The 26,853-nt window shown below is 43.0% G+C and overlaps 1 protein-coding gene across 6 annotated transcripts in view; it reads right to left on the bottom strand.

The window, feature by feature from the left end:
• Positions 1-26,853, bottom strand: part of ICA1 (islet cell autoantigen 1) — a gene marked incomplete at its 5' end in the record, with an annotated part of 145,549 nt that overhangs the window by 1,599 nt on the left and 117,097 nt on the right. For 2 of the 6 annotated variants that reach the window (XM_079711480.1, XM_079711481.1), the window contains 5 exons: positions 10,645-10,914; positions 21,226-21,258; positions 21,369-21,431; positions 24,270-24,322; positions 26,587-26,684. In XM_079711480.1, coding sequence (XP_079567606.1) covers positions 10,645-10,914; positions 21,226-21,258; positions 21,369-21,431; positions 24,270-24,322; positions 26,587-26,684 — 517 coding nt within the window. Of the gene's footprint in view, positions 1-855; positions 946-10,640; positions 10,915-21,225; positions 21,259-21,368; positions 21,432-24,269; positions 24,323-26,586; positions 26,685-26,853 lie in introns of all 6 variants that reach the window. The other 4 variants (XM_079711485.1, XM_079711482.1, XM_079711483.1 and 1 more) reach the window with 4 other exon arrangements.

The raw sequence follows: 26,853 nt of genomic DNA, 5'->3' as shown, positions 1-26,853 counted from the left end.
AAAGGGAGTAATTTCTCTTTCTTTAGTCATGTAGGAGGTCACACAAGGAAACTATATGGGGCTTGATTGACTTAGGAGGATTAGTGTGTTCTTGATAGAGAATATCAAGATATCTTAGAGACAGCACCAGTGAAAACACCCTCCATGCTCACCTCCCCTTCCCAGCACCTTCCGATGGTGGGTGTGGCCCTGCTGTGAAGAGCCAGGTAACTATACCTCAGGGGCTTGGGGGTCCTCACATTCCCCAGATCTCCACTGTGGGAGGGAAAACCAGGTGCAACTATTTGCACAACACCTAAAAAACATCAAGGGAATGCTTTCTGATGATAATAAAATTGACACTTCCTTTAACTTCCTGTGGTCAACACAGGGAAAGTGGGTGATGACCAAAGAAAGAGAGAGAGCTGCAAATACAGATGAGATCTTCCTCAGGCAGATGTTTTGTCTCAGAAGAACAGATTTCACAAGCTCGAAAGGCCCTCTTTTGACAACTAAGACACCTGGCTCTTCATGAAAAGCACTAACTAAATGACTTGTCTGGTGGAAGCAAGGGTATATCGCCAACCTCAGTGGCCTTTTCTCCCTTACTGTTGTCACCCAATCTTGGGGAGCACCCGGTCACATGGAGACAGATGTTTGAGTCTTCCTCATTAGATTTGATAGAGGGAGTTATGAATTAGGACATTAAGCCGGGAAAAAAGTTAGAATGTTAGTTCCTAGGATCATGCTGAACTCTCCACCCATGCAGCCCCTCCTTTGAACCCAAGGAAAATTAGTAAAGAAATAAAGAAAAGGGTGTTAGGCCAGTGAACATGAAGGCAACTGTCATTTAAGGGCGACAGAACACTGTATTACCTTTCACTGCAGGGCTACTGCCATTTGGACTGCTTGCCTTTGGTGCTGGCCGTGGAGGAGAAGTAGGATTGACATTGCTTTCTGACCAGCCTAATGTTCAAAACCAGAGGTTGTTAGATCTAGGGAAGGCAGTTACACTGCCCCATCAGTTCCTGGGGCACACACATGGCTCTCAACTCCGATAGCCTTCAAAGAGAGAGAGGAGGGTGGTGTGCAAAGACCCTTCTCCCATGTTCCTCATACCCGGAATATGTTTTAGGGGAGAGTGGATATGTATAATCATGCCCACCTTAAAAGTGTGGGAAACTAGGGAAGAGACTGCATTTTGAAAAGCAAATGAGAAATTGCTAAGGTTAAAGCATTTTTGCTTTCAGTTTTATACCCATTTTTCTTACCAAGTGACATCATTTCATGGTCACACCAAAGATTATCAATAGTGTTGCAAGGAAATCAAGTGCTTTGTTTTCCTGTCACAAATGGGGAAAGCTTAAAAAAGTGAACATCATTAAATGTAGCAACAGAACTAGGGAATGGCTAGTCTTCTCTACTTCCAATATGATCCAGTTCATTTATTTTCCATACAGCTAATTTAAATTGGGAAGTTTAGTTAATACAGAGAAATAAATGGCAGTCCAGTCCAAATATATGAGGGGAAAGAACATCCCCTTAACTTGATGTCATACCCTTACAAATGACATTGATCTTGTCTAACCCACTGTTCTGAAAGGCCCCCCTGTGCTCTGCCTGCCCCTAATGATTAAGAGGCATTCAGCAGTCCTGCTTTGGGGGAAGCAAGCCTTGTTTCCCCCCCCCCCCCAGTATTTACTGTCTGTGCTGGACGTTTCAGCATGACTCATTTAATTTAGAACTTTACCATATACTTCTTTGCACGTCTGCTTTAATTCTTCATGTGTAAGTCCTGTCTTCTCAGTGAGACAGGGAACTGTTTCTTCAATGTGCTCAGTAACACCTAATGGGGTACAGGTAGGTGTGTGTGGGTTAAGTCTGTTGTTGATTCTCACTGTGAAATGTAGATCATCAGATGAGGCACCACTGTTGGGTCCAAATGGTTAAAACTGTATCCTTTCACTGGGATGCTCTGGTCGCAGTGTTTTCTACAGAAAAGGTTTTGTCTCTGATAAGGCCCCCATGAGACATCACGTTTAGATGGCAGAGTTCAGCTGGGGCAGTGAAACCAATTTCTGGAGCAAGCAAGCCACTCAGTATATGCCACAAAAATGATAAGAGGTAATGCTGTTTGTTTACCCTACCATTCTAAGATTTGTGATAAGGGACCTAATTATAGAATCGTACTATATTGATTAGCTTGTGCTTTTGTTTCATCTCCTAGAGTTCTGAGCCCCTTGAAGGCAGGGACCATGTATTATTCATCTTTACATCCTTTAGTGCACTACCTGGCACACGATGGGTATTGAAATTAAGATAAACTATTGAAGAACTCTTTTAAATCATGAGAAGTACACTTATGAAGCTTTATTTTAAGAGATGGCAAAGCAATGCTTGGCACAGTAGATGCTATAATACTCACTGGTTGATTATTTCATTTTAGGCAAGTAAACACAAACGTCTCTATGAAGACTAACCAATGACAAGTGAAACAGGTGGCCTGTGACCTATTTATTGGGTCTAAAATAATGAAAACACAGAGGGTTTAAAAAGTATTGTTATCCATTGGAAAGGTACTTGAACATGTTGTTAACATAATTCACAAACAACAAAAAGCACCAGATTTTAAAGGAACTTTTTGGGAAGATGGAAATGTTCTAACACTAGACTGTGGTGATGGCTGCACAATATAAATTTACCAGAAATCCTTGAACTGTTCTCTTACAATGGGTGAATTTCATGGTATGTAAATTATAGTTCAATAAAGCAGTTTTTAAAAGTGATCAGTATTTGGTATAATCCAGGAGTAACATAACCTCCCTGTTTCCTAGAAAATTGGCCCATGGGCATTTTCCTTCTAAACCCAAATCACATAAACAGTGGTAAATGTAGAAAGTTAAAATTGCAGTTTCATCGTGTGCCAAATAAAGCTCAAAGAGGTAGCATCTAACTGGGTCAATTTTACTTTTTTCCCTACAATCCTCTTCTGGACACCAAATGTCAAGACCCACCTATGCTCTGCAGAGCCTGTGTAACTTTTCGTCAACGCCTGCAGCCTGGCCTCCATCTCTTAGGGCAGTGGTTCTCAAAGTATGGTGCCCGTGCCACTGGCAGGGGCATCACCCACTGAGTCAGAATTGCTGGGGGTGGAGCCCAGGGAAGCACAAACCCTTGGCAGCTGTCAGGCAGTGTAATGTGAAAGGCCCTGCCACAGATGGTCCCCAAGGAGCTGCCACGGTCACCATCTCTGTCAGGATCAGGGTCATCTTGGTTGAAGCCAGAGCCGGGACAAGGAGAGAGGCCCTCCTTGGAAACAGAGAGGTCTGCTTTCAGGACCCCACCTCCCAGGTCCTGGAGCTTTAAGCTCCTTGACCTTGTCAAGCTCTCTGAGTTCAGGGAGGCCCACACTTCCAGAAAGATCCTGAACAGATGCAGAGAAAAGGCAGGTGAGGGGTATGGGAGTCCACCACTCCCGGATCTCTGAATGCTATTTGAAACAGTGGGAACATGACAAAATTCTTCCCATTTCAAAAATATGCACAACATTTGCTTTTAAAATGGCGGCAGAGAATGCTGGAAAAGAGGTGGTTCAACCATTGTGTTTTTCAGAGTATAAAGTGGAACACTTTCCTACAGGAGGCAGAAATAAAGCCACATACCAAAATGGAGCTCCCCTCACTTTATGTGATGGGCATGTTCCCAAATGGCTATAAACAAATAAAATGACTGTATATCAAGTCATATTTTTAAAGTACCAGAAATACAAGTTGTATTTTTAAGCCTATAATTTAAAGGATTATAATGGCAGACTCCTTTATAAAGACAATGTCTTCTAATTGGATTCCTTTGTAACTATGGATTTTTGAATATTGCTCATCTAAACACTCATGAACATGTGGAAGTGATATGTGGAGTATGACATGTGGAATCTATGGGTTTGGGGGCTTCTCTGCAGCAGAGGACGTGGTGAAGGATGAGCATAAAGACATCCCCCTTTGGGGACTAAGATGATGCGGAAAGTATACCTCAAAGTTTCCCATCACTATTCCCTTGTCCCATAATGTGAAGCAGAAACAGCAGCCAGTTTGCCAAATCACAATCTCTCCTCAGAACAGCTATTAAGCATAAGTCTAACCATCCAACTATATGCACATGAGGGGAGAAAATGGTACAGTTGTGACACCAGCTATATACATATATTTTAAGCAAATACTAAACTGAGCTGCAGTTTCACCCTCACTCATAACACTTCGGGAATTATTTAGGCGAGGGTTGCAACTAGGGTAATTATGGATGGAACGCCAAGCCAGACTTCAAATGTCTTGGCTTCTATCAGGAAAAAAAATGCTATTTAACAAGAACTTACTGTTGCTAATATTCCTGTAATTGCCATCAACTGTTGTCTAGTTGGTACTAATTAGTTGGCTGAGGCGTTTTTAACAGGAAGGTGTGGCTGGAAAGATGTCTCCCCACCTCAGAGAACTTGTGTCAGGAGATGGGTGGTGAAGAGTAGAGGCAGGAGAAGCTGAGAGCTCTGTGAGCAAGATGACCAGCCTAGCTGTCGGTTCCTGTGATATGTCAACTGTGCTACCCGTTTGCAGGAAACACATATAAAATTTTATTGGAGCAATCCTGGCCCCTTTTACTTACATAAGGGAAAATATAAATCAGCCAGAAATAACACCGGCCAGCTAGAGCAGCAAGTAAAGCCAAAATAATACCACCCAGAGCAGCACTTCACCATGAATGTAATATTTCACTAACTGGGAAAGCAAAAGCCCAGGGTGGGTTGATGAGCACAGCCCAGGGCGCTCTGGGGTGGGGTTGGCCATGAAGGGGAAAGTGGGAAGACCACGGTCTTGGTGGCCAAGCACCAGCCTGCTGTCCACACCTTCTCTGAGCCCCAGTTTCCATACCTGCAAAGGGTGGATAAAAATTCCTGCCTCATTAGGTTGTTGTATGGATAAAATGGGATCTTGGTGGTGAAACGAGGGAACACAGAGGCTGTAAACAGCAGGCCCTCAGTAAATCTAAGTTGAATCTCAATTTCTGTATAAGTCAGTAGACATGAGAACCAACCCCCGAGATTGTCTTAGGACTGTTTTCTTTCCTATTAGTGATTCAATGTCAGTTGATCTCTCCCTTCCTTCTTGCCTGCCATCCATCCATCCATCTACCCATCCATCCAGATGTCTCTGTCGAACATCTTTTCTAGGCACTGAGCTATGATTGGGAAATATGATGGTAAGCAACACACACATGGGCCCTGCCCATGACAACCTAAAGCAGACAAAAAATTAAATCAATTTTATAATGAGGTGAAATAAGAGGAATGATTAAGTACTGGGTGTAAAGGGAATGGAGAGCAGAAACACCTAACACTGACTGCTGGGGGAGTCCCTGGATGAAATGACACTGAACAGGAGAACCTGAAGGATGAGAAGTTAGCCAAGCAGAACAAGCATCATGAGCATGCAGGTGGGTGGAGTGCTCTGAGAGGAGGGTAGGGTCAGACTCCCTGGAGTCCAGCTTACAGACATAATAAATACATGGTTCTCCAGCTGAACAAGGTCATTGAGTCATGCTAAGTAAAGGCGTGGGGGGTATGGGCAGTGACGAGAACGGGGCAGGCCTTAAAGGACTCTGTAAGCCAAGCTGAGGAGTTTAGACCTTATCTGAATGGTGGATAAAACCACAATGCTTGGCAAGTCATGAGACCTTTCTGGGGTCCCTTGATTTCCTCATCTATAAAGTGAGGGTAGAGTAGATGGTCACCAAGGTTCCTTCTGTGGACTAACGGAGGCACTTAAATTCTACAGATACCCAAGACCTGGGGATGTGCCCAGCAGGCTTAGAAAGTGCTGCTTCTTTGATGGAACAAACAACGCCAATGGCTCACGCTCTGTGTTCAGGTTATCTTTAAATGCGGCCCACAGCCTTTTCTTTCACATTATTCCATTTGAGTTCTGGAAACATGTTAGCTTGGAGCAAGGCTAAGCCAGAAACAGCAAGAGGAGAGCTCTGGTTGAGGAAAGGTAAATCTAAGAGAATGATCACGCTGAGCTTTCCATTACATTGGCTTTAAATGGAAACCCACCCAGATGGCAATAGCACCTCGGAATTAGGTAAAACAAAAGAATATCCAGAAGGAACAAAGGGCTGTATGTTTGTGAGAATCTGGAACAAGACTCCTAACTTTGGTTTGCAGAATCCTAAATTAAAAGATGTCCTGGTGCACTTATTTTGAGGAGATGGTTATCTTTTCAGTATCAGCGTCTGTTTCTAAATTAAATTTTGGATGTTGGTGGGGAATTAAGAAGAATGTTTAATGAGGCCCATCAGCCTTGCCGGGTCTCTACCTCAGGCAGCCCCTCTGGCTGGCCCTCTTCCTACTCACTTTAAGAGGCCTCAGGAAGGTACAATTTTCTCATCACTGTATGACACAGAAAACCCCAGCCCCATCATGCTGGCAACTTCAGAAACCCTTAGAAAGTCTAGCTAAAATTGACTCCTTAAAAATTTTAAGCACAACTTGATCCTAAATGGAAGTTCCTTGTTTTGCTCTCCTAGAGGTTGAAGTAGGTGGGGGAAGGAAGATGTCACTGTTCTCTTACTAAATCCCCCTTCCTTTCTACTTCCCCAGAGCAAAGGAGAGGACAAAGGCCAGAGAGGAGAGGAAGGCAGAGGAGAACAGAGAGATGAGGAGGCGAGAAGACTGAAGAGGTGGAGGAGGGAGGGGGAGGGAGGGGGAGGGAGGGGGTTTGGAGTGCGGAAAGGCGCTGAGGTATCTGCGGCTGTGGCCTGGAGCCACCCACCTCTGTCCTCTGAACACTGCCCCTGAGGATACAGCTCTGCCAGGACCTTACAAAGAGCTACAAAGGCGGTGGGGAGACTGAGCTAGACAGCACTACAGTGAATGAGGGGGCGATGGCTAGCACAGGCGAAGATTTTTGTAGACAATCTCGATTTCATATATTCTATTCTGGAATGTCACCCAACTTTTGTGGTTGACACAACCCTGCCTTCCCACACCCACATGCCTCCTCCACGACTGCATGGTTTCCCCCCCACCCCCATCCCTGTGCACACCCAGGATGCCCAGAGCCAGGATAACAGTCTTTACAAGTCCTGCTCCTCCAGAAGCACCCAAGGCAAGGCCTGAGGGAGCCCGTCCGGGAATCGCATTTGTCCTCAGAGACATGGTACTTGGAGGCAACAGAACAGAATGGGGAAAGGCATGGATTCCGGAGTCTGGCGGCTCAGGCCCACAGTCCGGCCTGCCTCCTACCAGAGGTATGATCTTGGGCAGATTACTTACTGCCCTGTTCCTCAGTTTCCCAGGCTGTAAGTTGGAGATGATGCCAGTACCTGCCTGGGAAGGGCGTGGTGAGGATGAAGTAAGTTAACACACGTAAAGCACATGGGAGTGCTTGGCCCACAGTGCATGCCATAGGGAGTGCTGGTTCTTATTATTTTACCACGATAAAGGGCAAAGTCACAGAAGCAAACAGTTTTAGACGTCAGCATCTCTGAAGTAGGGGTTAACCCAGGGATAAGAAGATGACATTTGTGGAAAAGCAGAAAGCTCCTTCAGATGACTTGGGTCTCTCCTGATAGATTAGTGAGTCTAATACCTCGTATTACAGATGAGAAGGCAAAGGCCCAGAGAATGAGTAGCCTGACCAATTGCTGCAAAGTGAGTGCAGGGAAGGGAGTTTACAGAATAAAACCCAGGCTTTAAACTCCCTACCACCATTTGCCTCGCTGAGCCAATATGCCAATGAGCCTTTCTACTCCACGTTTAGTTTGACTACTTACTTATTTCAGTGGTTTATTTGATTTAGTTTTTGAGATGATCTGGATAATCAGGGGAAGTAGTTTCAATATGAGGTGCCAAAAGTTTAATAATTATTTAGATTCTTTTGCAATTCATGTGTATAGATGGATTTTCTAGACCATGGATGCAATGGAAAAAAAGCTAGAGCCAACATCCACCTTTTGCTCTTTTTTTAGGAGGTTGGAGGGAGTCCTGACAAAAGCACAGAATATGGTTAGAACTGGATTACATGATCAATCATCAAAGCAGGGAGCCCACTCTTTATCTGTACATGTGTTTTGAAGGTTTCCTGAATCAGAGGGCAGCACTGGGGCAGAACTGTTGGGGGTGCCTGCTGGTAACCTGTAGGTGTATAGAAGCTGAATGGGCTGCCTCTTTAAAACACTGAAGTTCACTTTTCTTTCTGTCATTTTGAGCTCCACAGCCATTCAATTTATGGCTGTTGGCATGCAAAGGAAACAGGATAACTCAGAGGTTACAAAGTAACTCCTTTAACATTGATCTTAGTACAACCCCAGCAGAGGAAAGGAAACTTTTAGCAGCCAGAATGGTCCCTTTATGGTAAATCAGATCATGTCCATCCTTGGTCCAAGATGCTGTGATGGTTCCGAGTTCTTCCAAAGGCTATGAGGCCCTATGTGGCCCTACCCGTCTCCTCTCCAAGTGCCTCTCTCTCTCACTCCAACCCCGGTGCTTCTCCTGCAGACCCTCGACCATACCTGATCTACCCTGTCATTCCCCCAACACTATCTCTGGCTCTACTTCTTCCTTTTCTCCATATCATTGGTCACTTTCTAAGCTACAATGTAATTTTATTATGTTTACTGTTCATTATCTCCTCTTCATTAGAATGTGAGTTCCAGGAAGGCAGAAGCCTTGTCTGTTTTGTTCTCAGGTGAATCACCAGTGCCTGGCGCCCAGAGGACTCAATAAATACTTGTTGGACAAATGAGAAACTTGCTGAAGTGCTACTGGGGTGGTAACCTCCACTGAGACTCTGTTTGCCTGAGAAATAAATGGCCTCCCTTTGAAGTACCTCTTTCTCTTTTCATAGCGCGAGCTTGCATCTCTCTTGCCGTCAGATCACCTCCCTCCTTAGACCCAAGTGTGGTCGTGTGCATTTCTCCTGGCCATGGGGCAAGGCTGAAGTGCAAAGCCCACAGCCACCACACTTGTCCTAGCTCTCAGGCGGAGTTCTGGGGACAGCGCCCTGGGCCTGAGCTGAGATCTTCTTGCTCTACCTGCTCAGGAAGAGGGCGTGTGGCTCTGACTTCTCAGTGTCAGCCTGGGGTGCTCACAATAGAGTGACACTTGGCCGCACCAGCGAGGGAGGAGCACTGCCACCACTGCTCCTGGGCAGCAGCAGGGGCCCTGGTGTCTCCAAAGCTGGGGGCGCCAGGGGGAATTCATCCTCCAGCACAGCTGGAGAGTCTCCAGCAGCCCCCAGCTCTGAGCTGTGGATCCCGCTCCGGCCCCTGCCTCTCCCGACTCTCCCACGCCTTGTTAGTGCCTCTGTCACAGGTGGGTGGTGGTGAAACCCAGTCTTTGTCAGCCTTGCTCATCTGAGGTCCCAGCAAAAGAGGTGGTGAAACCCAGGGGTGAAACTCGGGGCAGAGATGTAGTTTTGGATTGCAGTTATCCCTCCTATCTCTAACTCCATTACTGAGAATAAATGAGATGGCTACAAAACAGGACTCAAAAAGGAAGATGAAAGGAATCATATATTTCATAAAAAAGAGTGAAGACTTTTCTTTTGGTCTTGCCTACCAACTCTTGTCATGTCCATGATCTCATCTCCAAAGACATGAGGTGTTTTTTTTTTTAATTTAATAGCCCATAATTACTTAATCATTCCAGCTCTGCCACTTGTTCTCAGCTTTAAGTGCCAGATAAACACGTTGTTTATTAAGGAGATAGCCTAAATTCATGGAAAAACCAAAACAATTTGAGAATTTCTTAACAGTGATTCCTGTCTTACAATTAAAGCATGAAAGGAGGGAAAAAAGTGTTGAAATACTAAAATGGTTTCCTTCTCAAGGTTTGTTTCTTTAGAAACTCAAACATCAAAATTTAAATTTCAACCTGAGTGTTAGTTTTTGCACTCGAAATCAATGTGCTCCCCACATCAGCAATTCTTAACCAGCATGTGGGCTGCTGGTGAGCCTCGGAGTACCTTAAACCCTTACCAATGCTGCCGATCACCTTTGAGCAGTGTGAAAACTCTACTTCTGCCATGGTCGGGCTTCTGGGGACTGTTGGGCCATGTGTTTCACGCAGAACAGGAACAGCTGAGCTGAGGGCATACTCAGGGTACTGGTAAGCCCGGATGGAGAGGAAAAAAGCACCCAGAAAGCTCCATGTCTATGGGAACGTGGAGAATGTTGCCTCATGAGTATGTGGGAGAACTCAGCTAGGGTGATGGCCAGGAAGAGATGGCGAAGTCAACAAGCCACAACCGTGAAGGCAATCTGATCCCTCAAGTGTGCCATGAAAAAGTCTAAAGTCAAAGTAAGACAGTAAGACTGAGAACCACCCCTCTAGCCTTTGATTAATAGGAAATGTTAACAGGAGGAGAAAATTATGAGAAGAAATAGATTTTAAACCCTAATATATATCTTAAAGCTGGAATGTGATTCTGAAATTTGAGCTAAAGAGTCACTGAATATAAAAGGAAAATTTAAAAACAAAAACAACAAAAAAGGACACTGGCTATAAGATAAAACCCAGAAAACATTAAAAAAAAAATAAGGAAAAATAGGCCACTGGATTTCAAAAAACAAAAAATGAACCAACAAAAAACCCATTTCAATCCCTGTGGTACATACCTTCCAGTGAGGCCTGTAAGTCTTTCATATTTTGATCTAGAAGCTGTGAAGGAAGGAATCCTGAGCCTGTCTGGGGCTTGGGGTCTGGCTCTCCTGGGGCCGCAGTGGGTGCTGGCTCCTTCACCCGACCGTCTCCAAACACAGCAGCCCACTCTTTGCTGAACTCGCCCTCTTCCAGGGAAGAAGCGTTGAAGATTTCACTCAACAGCAGCAGGTCATCTTTGTCAGCACCTTCAGGTTCCAGGGTCCCTGCCATTGGGCCCAGGCAAGCTGATCAAAGCAACAGAACACGAAACATATCACCACCAAGGGCCCAGGCCCTAGGGAATAAATGTAGTGGGGGTTGGGATGGGACAGGCCAGGTGATGGCTAGATTTTTTAAAAAGTTAATCAAAATATAAATTAATTCCCTTATAGTCTCTCAAGAAATTTTGGAATTAAATTTCTAGTCCCACTGAAACCAAGCAATACCCTGTGAGGACTTCCTGGGGACAGCCCCACCCCCCATGTCCCCTGCCTCTTGTTCGTATAAAAGCTTTAGTCTCCTAGGCCTTCCCAGAGTTTGAAAGAGCAAATTTAATCAGAGAAGTGAAAAAACAACAACAAGAACAAAGGAACACAGTCAAACAAGACAAAATAATAATAGCTGAGCCATAAAACAAAGTCAAAGACCTTTAGTTTCTCCTTAAGGGTTATAGATAATATCCTAAGCCATATCCTTGAGTTGTTTTACAGATACTAAAACCCCCACCCAGTGGAGGAAGTTAACTGCATGCCGACCACCAGCGTGTAGATGGGTTGGAACCAGAAAGTTGATGACTGAGATTCCTATAACATCACCTTGTTACCTTACCATCAACCAATCAGAGAACTGTGTATGAGTTGATCAGACACCCTGCAAGCCACACCACTAAGCTTGCCTTTAAAACCCTTTCACTAAAAGCCATCGTGGAGTTCTGGTCTTTTGAGCATGAGCTGCCCGTCCTCCTTGCTTGGCTCTACAATAAATGCTGTACTCTCCTTCACCACAACCTGGTGTCAGTAAATTGGCTTTGCTGCTAGTTGGGCAAGTGGACCCTTGTTTAGTTCTCACTCATTCTCTTTCCTTCAAAGCAAGCCCAGTTTCTGAGCATCATTAGAATTGCATTGAAATAGTTTCCACAAAATTCTAGTGTGTTGGTTTCTCCTTAATATAAAAGCACATTTACCACCAATACATTTCTCAGATATGAAACAAAGCCAGGATTGAAGGCATGTTGGAGATCTTAGTTCCTTGTTTGTATAGCTTCCTAAATCTTCCCACACAAGCCCAAAATTCACAACCAACGCACCATGTGGCAGCCTGCCCTGCCATCCAGGATGAGAAAGGGAGCCTCACCATGCCCAGACTGACCCAGGGAGATGGGAGCAGAGGTATCAGGAAGTCTAACAATGACCAAGAAAGACATCCTTGCTTCCTGTCTCATTTGCGGCACCCCAACTGCATAAAGCAAAGGAAAAGCGGGTCTGGTTTGCCTGAGGGCAGCGGTGAAAGAATGACAGGAAAACAGGGCAAATCACACACGGAACCACTAGAGGATGAGCTTCACAGACCAAAGACACAGCCCTGGAGGGTTGGAGTGAGCACTGGACCAAAGGAGGAGCCCCTGGACCATCCTTTACTTGCTGTGTGACTTTGGCAAGACCCTTAACCCCTCTGGGCCTCTGTTTTATCATCTATAAAATTTTATTAATAATGCTCACTTGAATATCATCAGGAAGATCAAAAGAAATACAACTGAAACCTCATTGCCGGTCCAGAAGGAAGACTTTAGAGATTCATTCTTAGAATATGAACACTGGCAAACTACTAAATAGTGAGTACAAGTAGAATGGGGGCATTACTATCACAAATCCTATAACCTTTCATTGAGTTTTCTACGTATTTTGAAAACCAAGAATTGATGATTTTTTTTAACTCTGGCTTTGTTATGTGTCTAACTGCCACTTGGAAACTACAAACATTTTTGTTGTTAAGTCATGAAGAGAGGGAACAATCACGATTTACATTTTCTCTGAGCTAGATGGTAATGCTGACACTGTCATATTAAGTGAGATGAACAGGTTTCCCTCAAATATATGAGATAATTTTTAAAAAGCCTTCACATGAATTAAATAAAGCTCTTATATCTCTGTCGGCTTTACTGGATCTATTTTCAACAACACTTTATAGAAAGATCTATGACAGAGGGGATTTTGGATGTGCTGTACAGACTGGCTATCCATCAGGGAGGGGAGGGGACCAGGCATGCTCATATCACTGTGGTTTAAAAATAGTGGCGAAATACCACCTTAATTGGACAGCTGTCTAATTTAAGCATTCTTCTTGTTTGTGTTATCACAGAGGTTTGCACTAAGATATAGCCTGTAGGTGTGGTGGTGAGAAGATTGGGAAAATGGCATTTTACTAAACAAGCTTCTGAGACAGTTCTGTAGTGACAGAGTAGTGCAGGAACCACTTAGGCCTGCGCGTGGTAGGGAAGGCAGGGCAGGAAACGTGAGGCAGCTCACTGCTGTGAACAAAGGAAGGAACCTGGGCTGTGACAGGGTGTGTCCATCAACATGCATTTGGGTGTCCTTCCTCCCTCTCCCTCAGTCTCTCTCAGCATCACCCTTTTTACATCTATTAACTTCACAAACCTCTGTACTTCCTACTTTCAGTTGGGACCTGAGTGCCCAAATCTTTTCTCATGGTTTACTTTCTGGCCTGACTGAAACCAGATGATTGCTGAAGCAAACTCTTTTTATTGGAACCAATTCAAGTCGATGTACAGACCCTAGAGAAACAGATGACTTTAAAGGAACATTGAAAATTATGTGCATTCCTCCCAAAGTCACTTTATGGCTCTCCACTGAGTCAAAGCCTGGGGGAGCCTTCGTTGCTTTCATCTAGATGTCACTCCAGGGAAAATCACAACCAACATTAGCAACTACAAATAATAAACCTTGAGAGCCTTTCAAAAATAACCACAGACTGGAAGAGCTCTTTGTGTTTACTGTTTAGGTTTTGTGCGATGGTATTTAGAGTAGACCTCTTTGGGTTTTGCTAACTTAGCATCCCTTTCTTCCTCCTCTTTAGTTTCCCTTCGGGGAGACACCTTCTCCTCTGATCCTGGTGAGATACCACTTAAGATGCCTCACCACCTTATCCCAGGTGGATGTGTGACCTAGGCTGGCCAGAGTCTTTCATTTCTCAGGGCATGGTGACTGGCTCAGGGATGGACTTCCCTGAGTTTGGAATATGGAAGCTGGAAGGAAGCGGGGCTCTCTTCTTTGGGATTTTAAGTTCTAAAGATGCAGAGTTGAGGCTCCCAGTGATGATGGAGCCAAACAGGGAGGGAAGAGTCAGAAACAGAATCCTGACAACACTGTTTAAGCCCCTGGATACAGCCTTGCTTAAAGTCAATCCACCTAAGTTACATGCACCGATATCCATACATTCTTTTATTTTCTTTTAATTTTAAAGCTAAACTATTTACAGAAGGGCTTCTATTACTTCCAACCAAATGATTTCCAACTAATAATCTATCCTATCCAACTCAAATTTAGTGACTGAAATAAGAAAAGAACCCACGGGGAGGATGATACTGTCCAGAGCTAGATCTGAATTGAGATTTAGTCTAAGGTCTACCATTGAACGTGGCCTATTACTTAGTGTCCTGGTTATTTAACAGTTAAAGCAGGCTGCACTGTGGATATTTTCTCTTTTAAGAAAACTTGTTAGCTGAAAGCATTGAAACTGACACTGACTTGAACCTGAAAACAGGGAAACCTCCTAATCATTGCCCTGATAATTAAGATTCTTGAAATTACTGTACATAACTTGTAAGAAGATCACAAGTAAAAAAGGACAGGTTTAGATCTGTAACCAGACAAGTCAAGACTTGAAAAATAACACTAGTCAGTTGGCTCTTAAGAATCATGCTATCATTTTCTCTGGAAATAATTCAACTCAACTGTGAGAAAATGAGGACACACAGAGATACGATAAGCTCTTTGAGAGAAGCCTGGTGAGAGTTACAACTGGAGTCACAGCCTCCACCATGTAGATGAGCAAGCGTTGCTCCTGGGTTACGGAGCCCCACCCTGCCTTTGTCTTAAAGAATGAACAAAGAGATTGCAGGTTCATTGCCTTGCAATGAACCTACAAGACTACCTGAAGAGACAAGACTTATTATTATTCTCTTAAATGCGTATACCAGGAAGAGGGGAAACAAAAGGAATCTCACAAATATATTTTCTATTTTATAGTCTCACATTGTTAGGCATTAAGTTTAAGTATTAAGCTAAGATAAAGCCAAGTGTTTACACCTGAAGAATTTATGGAAGGTGTCCAGGCTATGATGAGCTGGGGGCTGGGGGCAGGGGCAAGTCACCAAAAGGTCATCTAGCCAAATCCACAGATACTCCTCCCAGCCCCCTTCACGCCCTTGCTGGCTCTCAAGTCTCCATGTTTACTTTCCCATCAGTAACCCAACCACAGATATTACTACAAAAATAAAGGGCAACACATGTGACGTACTCAAATTCTCATTGCTTGGCCTCCAGCTCTATGACCCTTCATGCTCTCCCTCATCCTTTGCAAGATTAGCCCTCCCTATGCTCTCCCCATGCTTGTGGGAGCCTGCTCTGCTCCCAGTATTATTCCAACATCAGCATCTGTAATCGTTCATTCTCCAAGGCTTCCTCTCCCTGACCTCAGGTGTGTGCACAGCCAACAATGTCAATCTTCACTTGATATTGCTGTCTCTCCCCACACACCCCCTGTCAACTTACTGTCCTAGTTTCTTCTTTCTTCTACAGCCACACACTCTACTTTGTCACCACTCTTTTGGGGGCTGTCTGTCATCAAGATCCTGCCCCCACCTACACTGAAGTGGCCCTCTTGAAGGTTAACAGAGAGATCCTCATGGCAGATTCCAAGCCCCTTTTCTCAGGCTTTGACCTCTGTAGCACTTTGCACTAATGCCCACTCTGGAAATGCTGTCATCTCCTGTGAGTCCCCATCAAGTGGCTCTCTTGGATGTCCTCCTATCTCCTTGACAATACTTCCCCTGCTGCCTCTTCCTATTCTGGTTGCCCTTAAGATTTCCTCCTAAGCCATCATCTCTCTTTTCCCTACATTCTCTACATAGAAGATCTCAGTTGTTCTCATGGTTCCAGTGTTGCTTGGGAACATTCTCAAATCTCCATCTCCAACTCCAACTTCTTTCTTGAACTTGGATGACAAATTCCTACCTGGGGGCCCTTAGGGGTTTGCCCATTGGCGAGCCTGCTGGCGCTCCATAAAAGGCACCCTCATGTTGTATACCTTTGCTTAATTCAGCTGTGAGGTTATTACTCCCTTCCTCAAAAACCTTCAATGGCCCCCTCTGACTCCTGAGTGAAGTAACACTCCTTATGGTGGGTTCAGGACCACTACAGTCAAGCTTTAAGGCAGCCCTTTCAGCAGCTCGCCAACACTGCCTTCAGGGAAGCCTATGATTCAGCAAAACTCCTCCGCCTGCCATTCCTCAAACATGCTTTCCTGCCTTCCTGTCTGGGAACCTGCTGTTTTCTACCAATGAGATGCCCAAAGAGAAGAGTCATACTCAACTGAAAGGGATCGTATAAATCATCTCCTCTAACTCATTTTACAGATGAGGAAAAATACACCCAGGCTAGGTGACCTCAAGGTCATATACTTTATTAGTTATAAATTATCTGGCTGGAGACCCCTGGCTTACAGGTCAAGTTGTTTTTTTCAGTGCACCACACTGCTTTCACTTCAGAGCCTATTAAGGATCTCATATATAAACAAATATTTAAGTTTTGTAAAGTTTGTAGGGTTTCTAAGGTCATATGGCTCCACTGGTAGCTAGGCAAAGCTCACAGCTGCAGGCACCATGGCAGAATGGTCGAGATGACAGACCCACTCAGCACGTTTACCCTGCCCTGCCCTGCCCAAGGATTCAAAAATAAAAACCCTATGCCTCTGGGAAAACATTCCCTAGGAACAGTGATTCTGACCCAGTGAGTTTTCAATGAGTGAAAACTGACCTTCAGAGGAAGCTCTCAAGTTCAGACTGAGTGTGGGTGACAGAAAGCTAATGTAGGAGCCAGGTGACAGCCCACTCGGGTGATATTTTTGAAATCATACCGAGGTTCATGACCTCAGCAGAAATTAGGAACACAGAAGATGGAAACATAGCTACACAGACCCAAAATGAGAGCACAGGAAAACAAGCAGATAAATGTCACAGAAGTTCCCTTCATCTGTGTGTGAAACAGGAAGACACTCTGGTTTGCTCCCTGGTCCCCACTCTCAACATTATGACTAATTGTAAAGGCCACACGCTTGAAACACACATGAAAAGCCCCAAACACCAACACTATCCTCACACTTGGGTAGGAAACCACCTTACGAAGATGTCTAACAAGAAAAATAGTCTTCATTATAAAAGGCTCTGGTAACAAATTGTACTTGTTTGGAATTCAAGAATACTGCTTCTGAAAACTCCCTTCTGGTGAAAAAAGACATGGATAGTAATAGCAGATGGAGGAAAACCCACCCTGCCCACTCTCTGGGACACACACGCACACACACACACCAAACAAAAAACAAAACAAAAAAACCCCTCCCCCATCAGAGAAAAAAAAAAAACCAACAATGCTAGACCCTGAGTAGGCACTCAAAAAATACTTTTTGATGAGCCTGCTCCTCCATTGTAGCATTAGAGCTTAACAAGCAAGCAATATTACTGGACAACTTGATACCTGGAGCAGGGGTAAAGCTACGTAAAACACTACAGACTATAAGGTGATCAAATAAGAACAGTATTTGGTTTTAAAGTACACCATTATCTCATGAAAGGAACCAAGCCAGCAGTTTTCTCCCTAGGAGACTGAGGGAGACAGGGAGAAGGGAAAGTTTATGAGAAAAGATAATGAGCTTAGTGTTTGACACATGGCTGTGAGGAAGCAATGGGATCCCTAGTTAGCTATATATATATATATATATATATATATAGGTAAGTACAGGAGACAGCTCTGAATGACTGGGCGGGACCTGGGTGCAGGGACAGAAATGCATATTACTGCTACAGGCTAAAGCTTCTCACCCAGACATATGGGAGCTAGTGAGTGAGTGTCTGTCTCAGTCATTTGCTAATTGGCCAGAATTTAGAATCGCAAGTCTGGAGATAGAAACTAAGGAAGCAGCCAAAGACAAACATTTTCATTGTGATATGAACAATTAAACCATTTTAAAATTGGTCCAGTTAGTCCTAGAGAGGGATATTTTGGATAAGGCCGAGTTAGGAGATTTAGGTGAGCTGAATTCATGTAACTCTCTTCTGCTTTATCCCACCACTTTCTGTTCAGTTATCTGAGAGTTATTTTTCTTGGCCCAACTTTGAGGAATACAAGACTTTACATGTTATAACTCGTGAACTGAGACTAAGGACTGTCACATGTGGTCACAAGGTGATTTCAGAGCCACTTTCAAGTATCTCAAAATGTCACAGTTTCTTTTTCATTTAAAATGTTTGTATAAACTGGCCAAATATTGGTTTTCCATTACATTATCTATTCAGTAGGAGAAAACACATTTCATTAGGACACTGAGTCGGAGTGATTTTCTGGGCCACGGCTCCTGAAGAATTGTGTCCTTGCCGTAGACAGAAGCGGTCTACTCTCTGATAACACTGTACCAGGGCTTAGCCATGACTTGTCCAACAGAATCACCACTGGGAGTGAACCAGCCTCCAAGCAGCAGGGTGCTAGAGCTTACAGCTCCCCCAGTCCTATAAAGTCAGCCATCCCTGGATTAGGCTCTTTTTATTTCTTGATTGTTTAATGTCTTACATATTATAATCAGTATTTTAATTCAGGATTTGGGCCTTCTGGCAGTTTTCCGAAGGGCACACATTTGGAAGTCAACTAATTAAGAGTATTCTTTTCTTCCATCACCGCAAGTTCTCTGTACACTGAGAGAATATTTTTATACTCGTGGCCATGTTAATTTTTAAGCTGATGCTACCCCTGGGGCTGCGGATGCAGAAGAGGCAGATAGAGGGAAAGCACGGCTGGTGACTCAAGGGGGGCTTTGTGGGTTGGCAGAGATAAAGGGAAAGGAGAAATTATGTGACACTGCATTTAACCAAGAAAATTTGTAAATCAATTTTTCTGCCTGAGAACGAGTACACATTTTGAGGAAGAGCACATTCATCTCTTCATTTTCAGAATTAAACTGAGTGCTCAAAAAAAAAAAAGTATATGAGCCGCAATTCTATGAAACAAAGATTGTAACTATAAACCAATGAGGTGTGGAAGTTGTTTTAAATAAGTAGAAAGATATCAATCTTATTCCAACATGTCTTGGCATATGCATTAGAAGAAGCTCATGAAAGTAGGCCTGTATCTTGGGCAGTTAGCATTTCTGACTTAATTCTGTGAAGAAAGGCATGGCTACTGGGTTAGTGTTGTACCACTATAACCAAGTTTTAAAAAGTCCAAATCCAAAACCAAGAAACTTTTTTTGAAGAAGCAGGGAAACACGAGACTATAGACTCAAATGTGCTTGTGTCTGTGTAAAGAAACACTAGAGGGATGCACTAAGGGATGGAATAGAGAGGAGAGTGGGCAGCAGCAATGGGAGTGAGAGGTTTGCTTTTGTTTTTTTTACTGTATACATTTATATCATTTTGATTTTTGCACCAATGTGAATATACCACCTAATTCAAAAATTATGTTTATTAAAATAATGAAATTAAATAGGAGATAATAAAAGCAAAGAGCAAACTATATAAACAAGAGGTTGGGAATAGGATAAATCATATTCCTATCAAAATAAATTGAAGCTTATGTATAATTATAAATAATTTGTTAAAGGTTAAGACTTGCTAAAACTAGGTGGTGGGTACCTATTACTTGTTACATTATTATCCTTCTCTCACCTTTGTAAGACTGAAATATTTCCCCCTCCAAAAAATAATTTGTTTAAAAGCACTTTTATTTCATCAAAATATTCTATCCTTAAGCCAAGGGAGAAACATTTTTATGAAAATATAGGCCATGTAATGGCAATCTGCATTAATTATTTGCTTTTTTACTTTCATAACCTGGTGTGATTTCAGTATTTACAAATAAGTAGACATTCTGATAAATACGCATGGACATTCATGAAATACTGCAGTGTGTTGCCTAGAATGAAAAATTCATAAGGAAAGTGGGTTTCTGCCCTCAAGTTTATATGCCTTAGCCTTGGAAACTTTTTTTTTTTTTTTTTTTTAAAGCCTTGGAAACTTAGTGCTAGAGTTGTGATGCCTTTCCAATTTTGAAAAAACTTTAACCAATGTCCTCTGTTTTCCAGACTTTCTCCTCTCACACTCTGGGAATTAAATCCAAATCAAGCAAAGAGTGAGTAGAGAAAATCATCAGCCCTAGGTAACTGGGGCCAGCAGGATGATCTTGGCCCACTTCTAGTCCTGTAAGAAACCTGTAAGACCAGGGCAGACGGTATGCCAGCCACCCAGGGCAAGGGATGCTCTAGAATTTAGCTGAGAATCTCAGGGGTAGGATGGAAAGCAAAGGCTATGACCAAGCTGAACACACTCAATTTCTTGGGATCGCTTAAGACTAGGCATGTCTCATCCAAATCCATAGTTCTGGAATCTCTTGTGGGGGGTTATTTAGTAAATGATTTTAGGTCTGGTGAACTTGGGTGTGGGACCTGGCCAGGCAAGCTTTCCCTGTGCATTTAACTAAGGTTCAATGAAGATAAGCACAGTACATCAGCAGGGCAAAATTTCTTTCTTTCTTTTTTTTTTAATTAGATTTTTCTGTTTTTGAAAATTGCCTAAATTCATAATTTATAATCTATTTATTTATTTTAAAAAATTTACCTATTTTTGGCCACACTATGCACGGCACGTGGGATCTTAGTTCCCCAACCAGGGATCAAACCCACGACCCCTGTAGTGGAAGCGCAGAGTCTTAACCACTGGACTGTCAGGGAAGTCCCAGCAGGGCAACATTTCTAGTCCTACCATCTCTGCTTACCGTTTGGAGAGTGTCCCTGTGTCAGAGACGATGAAAGGCCCTTTGCATACTTGATCTCCAATCTTGGCAATAACCCAGCAAGACTGTTGCTACTGGCTCCAATTTACAAATGAGAACAACTGAGGCTAAAAGAGCTTAAGTATGAAGCAAGTTACTTAAGGCCATAGAGATCATTTATAGGAGAACAATATTTAAATTCAGGTCTGTCTGATTCTGAAAGCCATGGTATTTTTCTACTCCAGCATTCAACCTCTGACATAATAGCTTTTAGTTTTAGTAGTTTGAACATTATGTAATTACACTAAAGATGACAGATCTACACATACTATTTGTGCTTGAGCATATTTGAAATCACTTATAAAGACAAATGACAGTCACCTAAAAACAACTGCTTGGGAATGCAAAGCTATTCAAAAGATAAAAATTATACTTTCCTGCATGAAACAACAGTATTTAAAATATTAAACAAATTATAACCCCAAAGAAGTACATAAATCTTACCACCTTCCTCGAGTTTCATGTCTAATAGTTCACCTATAGGTTCATTAGAGGAGAAGAAAGAAAAGAAAATTGAGTCATTTTCATTTTGTAAGGAGTTTGAGTCAAATTACTAAAATTGAGTTGTTTTCCTTAATCTAGATTACCTGAGCATGCATTATGTATAGAGCTTTTGTCTAAGGCAGATAAAACACTTTTTTCATCTTCAGCTGTAAATATAATACATGCATTTGGTTATCACCAATTCAGAAAGGTGTGTGTGTTCATATACTAACGCTAAGGTAAATACACGGCTTCAGGAAGAAATGGTATCCACAAACTCACTCACGCAGAAGCAGGGGTCCTCAGATGATAATTTACTCAAGCTGCTGGCTCTCAAGGAATGCTGAGTTAACAGCCCTGAATCCTTGTTTTGTTTGGTAGAAAACTATATGACACTGATCAACAATTCTCCTTCTACGGACAAATGTGTGACTTAAGTACTGGAAGATCGAGTGACGGTGCGCTAAGGAACCTCAGCCACGTGGGCCTGGCTAAAATAAAAGGGCAGATTACGGGTGAAAGAAGCCAACCTGTAAAGGCTACATTCAGCGTGATTCCAACTATATGACATTCTGGAAAAAGCAAAACTATGGAGACAATAAAAAGATCAGTGGTTGCTAGGAGTTTGGGGGAGGGAAAGTTGAATAGGTGAAGCAACGGGGGATTTTTAGGACAGTGAAACTACTCTGCATGTGGTGGATACATGGCATTAAACATTTGTGAAAACCTACAGACTGTACAACATCTAATGGAAACTATGGAATTCGAGTGATAATGATATGTCAGTGTTGGTTCATTGATTGTTTACCCTGGCGGGGGATGTTGCTAGTGGGGGTGGCTATGCATGTGCGGGGGCAGGGCATATATGGGAACTCTTTGTACCTTCTGCCTGATAAAGTGTGTGTGTGTGTGCGTGTGCGTGTGTACGCACAATATAACAGCCTTAAAACTTGGTTTGCTCATAGGTACATTAGACTTTCTACAGGTCCCAGAATAAAAGACAGATGGCACTTCATTATAATGGATTCCATTCTGTGTATATATAAAATAAGGAAATCAACATTTACGATCTCAAAATATTATGCAGCTACCACAAGCAAGTGAACATACAGCACAAAGAGAAAATTTGATCCCCCTGTACTGTCGCATGTTGTATAAATATATGATCTATATTGATAATTTGAATAGAAATAGAATCAACTGGAGTTTACATTTTTCCCACAAAACTAAAATTTTTCTATTCAATTACTTAGATTCCCACAGGATTCGTGCTGTCGGTCCTGCATGATCCTGAGGCTGGAGGGTGTGGATCAATACAGTCAGAGACTCTTACATGGCCAGCCTGCCTCTCTGGCTTCTTCTACCACTTACTCCCTCCGTCAACCTCTAGGACATTGTTTCTCTGACCTTCCCCTGGTCTTCCCTGGCTCATAGTCTTTGCCCAGGCTGTTTCCTTTGCTTTGATAGGTCTTGCAGTAGCCTTGACTTAGCCAGTTCCCCAATGCCCTCAAACAGGTGAAGTCACCCTAACACACAGGCCCATCGCCCTTGCAGCCCTCACCCAAGTTGGAGTTGCCCAGTTACTTGTGTAATTGTTAGGTTACCACCTGCTTCCCCTTTTGACTGTAAGCCCCATCCTGGAAGGGTCTACCACCACGGGCCCAGAGCCCTGTGCTGTGTCCACCACAGAGGTGGCTCTCAATTAACATCTGCTGAACAGATGAACAAGTACATGAGTAAGTGAAGGCATACAAGCATGAAGGGATGACAGGAAGCCAAGCTGTAGAGGCAAAAGGTGACAGTTTTTTTTTTTTTTTTTTCTGTTGAAAGACAGATGGGGGAAAAGCAAAGGAAGCAGTAAATGGGAGAAGAATAAAGTAGGTGATGTGGTTGGAAAAGTAGGAAGGAAGATGGAAGGAAGACAGAGTGTGAAGGGAAGAGATGGAAGAAAGGGGGAGTTCCAGGGTGTAATCTGCCACCTCCTGTCTCCTGGAAAGGCTGCCCCAGCAAAGGGCAGAGGCAGATACATTCCGAGAGGGCCAGGCTGAACAGGCGGTTGGGGTAGTTTGAGTTCTCTTCCTATCACCTATAAAACTTTCCCCTGCATCTCCAAGAATTTGAGTTCCAGTGAAAGGCTCAGCTTTCCATCCTGAGTTCTGTCACACTTTACCCTACCCCGTGCTCCTCATGCGAGAACCACCAGTGAACGAATGGGCTGTAATAGCAGAAGGCAGGAATAGCTGACAAGCCCTTCACAGCACACTGTCTGGTCCACCAGTGCTCTGATTCCTCTTCCAACCACACGAGGGTCAGTACGCCAGAGGGATCTGCTGTCACTCAGTACTGAGCAGGCCCAGGAACCACCTGGAAGAGCAGTGTCTGAGCTCTCCCATCTGTTCCCAACCATGACCAATACACACCCCATGACACAGCCAAAATCGAACTCCCCTGATGTCATCATGTAATCTCTTTACAACCAACTCTACAGCCCAAATGGCAGTTACAACTCATAAAGGTAATAGCAGAAATGTTATCACCTGTTGTAAAAGAAATAGTATCAATTGTGATGCTCCCCTGACAGGCTGCTGCTGAAATGACTAATGATGCTGTTTTCTAGTTCAAAATATATAACCTCTCTCAATAACGCTACAGGGTCAACAGCACTGATATTTGAAAATTTAAAACTTAAATGATGGGGAGGGTGGGAGGGAGGGAGATGCATGAGGGAAGGGATGTGGGAACAGATGTATATGTATGACTGATTCACTTTGTTATAAGAGGGAAGGGGTGTGGGAACAGATGTATATGTATGACTGATTCACTTTGTTATAAAGCAGAAACTAATTAAAAAAAAGAAAAAAAAACTTAAATGATAGGAAGCAAATTAATATAGAATTTTCTCAATTGGAAAAAAAGGTCTAGAAGAAGTTTACCAAAAAAGAAAATGAGCTGGCTGTTGTGCAGCAGTATTTCAGAAGCAGTTCTAAATAAAAATCGAAACTTACTCTTAAAACTAGAGGATTCCTTGTGCTGGTTTTCATCCTCTAATGAAATTAACCTTAAAATTAAAAAACAAAGTTTAGTAATGTTGTTCTGAAAATGTTATACTTATGATAGAACCAGATTTTCTGTACAATATCTATTACTGTACATACACACACACACAATATGAACATACAGTCATTTACATGCTATATATTTTTGGAAGAAGAAATAAATTTGCTGGCTTTCTTCTGTCCCTGTACTAAAACTGGTTAGTAGTATCTTAACATCTGAATTTAGTTTCATGCCAAGGCACATATTCTGTAAATATCTAGGTGGGCAGTTATGTATAACAAAGATACATACTTACAGTTATCACTTTTAAAACATAGTTAAAAAACTGATAGACGAGCAGGTGTTTATTCTGATTCCTGGTGTTACAGGAGAGGATACCTCAGGAGGTTAGCTAAATTACATAAGGCTGAAAGCAGGATCATTCTCAAATCCACAAGACTGTCACCTACTGAACTCTCACTATTCATGGGTAAGATCATGGCGCAGATACATCACCACCCTGAGATTCAGCTGGTGCCTCTGAATCCCCCTCCTAGCAAAGTGGTTCACTTTATCTGCCATTTATGAACAAAATTCTTATTAAATTTCATTGTCATTTAAACTAGTTACTAGGTTATACTTTTTGAGCTTTAAAAAAGGAAGTACTAAAAATAATGAAGAAATATGAAATTAATTAAAACTAACCACCCAGAACTAATCTTCGGTGGTTCCTCTCTAAAAAGTTAATGCTTTATTTTGATTGCAGTAACATATATGGGCGAAAAGAAGGCACCAGAACTCACTCCAGGCCCTGCCTCTTACTATACTAGGGGCCACAGGCAGTCCCTTAACCTCTCTGAGCCTCACTTCCATCATTAACACAACAGGGAAATGCCTACATTAATCACATGGAGGGTCATCATGAGAATGAGTTGAGATAACATGAATAAAGCACCTGGCATTGTGTTTCATACACAGTAGGTGCTCACCATTGCTACCAGGAATAGGTTAAATTGCTTCCCCCTAAAATAGTCAATTGTACTAGATTCAGAGCACATTCTATAGCTGTTCCTAGAGTGAAAAATTGTCTCTGTTCTGCACTAAAGAAATTTTCTAGTATTTGCTTTAAAATTAAAGAAGGCGGGCTTCCCTGGTGGCGCAGTGGTTGAGAGTCCGCCTGCCGATGCAGGGGATGCGGGTTCGTGCCCCGGTCCGGGAAGATCCCACATGCCGCGGAGCGGCTAGGCCCGTGAGCCATGGCCGCTGAGCCTGCACGTCCGGAGCCCGTGCTCCGCAACGGGAGAGGTCATAAAGGCCCGTGTACCGCAAAAAAAAAAATAATAATAATAATGATAAAATAAAAAAATAAAATTAAAGAAGGCTACTCTTGGTGGTAAATACCTCCGTCAGACAAAAAAGATATATTTAAAACCTGATTTAGAAACAGTAAAAGTGTAAACCTGTTGTAGCACAAGATCATCATCTAAACTTTTTTGTGTGGAAAAGGAAGAGCAAATGGAGGTAAGGTAATCTACTAGGTTAGCCAGCTCAAGATTAACCCCATTCCCACGGGCTATGACATCTCAACAGAAAAAGACATAGGTTCACATGTAAACCTCCTCCTTGCTGTATGAGATGAGGAATCATGCAGCATAGATGTTGAAAAGTTCATCTCAGTGTTTAAAAATGACTGGAGGAGCCTTCTCTGTAAAGAGGCAAGAAATGATGATGGAGAGTCACTTCCTGCGCTCAGAGCTGCTCTCCGCTTCACAGAGGAGGAAACAGAAAGTCTGCATGTAGAAACAAAATGTCAAGACCCAACACTTGTGTATCATAACACCCGAGTACTACATGTGTTGTGAGGTAAGCTAATAAGTTATTTCCTTCTATGAGAGAAAAGCTGGGGATTTCCTATCTAGGACAGGATCTTGTAACTAATGGTGACAAAAGGAATAGATGGGGTGCAGAACTCTCAGAGAGCAGGAAGCTGGGGCTGAGGCCAGGGAGCACTGGGGACCTTTGCCCTCTCTTGCCCCAGTCAACTCCTCACAAGTTGCCCTTCCTAAGACCCCAGAAAGGGGTCTCTTCTTGGGATAAGTGAGTCCTGGCCTAGCAGGAATATGTGAGGGGAGGAGTTTGGCCTAAATTTTAGTACATCCACTCAGAGAAGTGAGGAAGTAAAGCAATCACCCCGTGTCAGAAACCCCGGCAGACTTGGTCAGCGAGGATGGCGGTGGCCTTACCTGTGGGAAGAAAGGTTTGCCAAGAGAAGGAGCTGTGACTTACTGACTTGGTTCCTCCACTGAGGCCTCTGCACTTTCCTGCTGGGCAATCCTCTTCCTTTCTTCTTTCTCAACCAGCTTTTTCATAGGGTCTTGTAAGCTCTTGATCAGGATAATAGGAAAGAAAACAAAAGAAAATGAAAGATCAATTAAAATTTCAACTGTCACTGGTCCCAGTAATCAAACCCTGAATTAGAGGTTTGGGGAGGTAATCCTGAACCAAACAAGTTGACAGAAATGAAATTTTAGATGTTCTCAGACCTATCCAAGA

Source organism: Hyperoodon ampullatus (genome assembly GCF_949752795.1).
Source record: "Hyperoodon ampullatus genome assembly, chromosome: 9".
In the NCBI taxonomy this organism is placed as follows: Eukaryota; Metazoa; Chordata; class Mammalia; order Artiodactyla; family Ziphiidae; genus Hyperoodon; species Hyperoodon ampullatus.
This window is presented reverse-complemented; position numbering and strand designations above follow the sequence as displayed.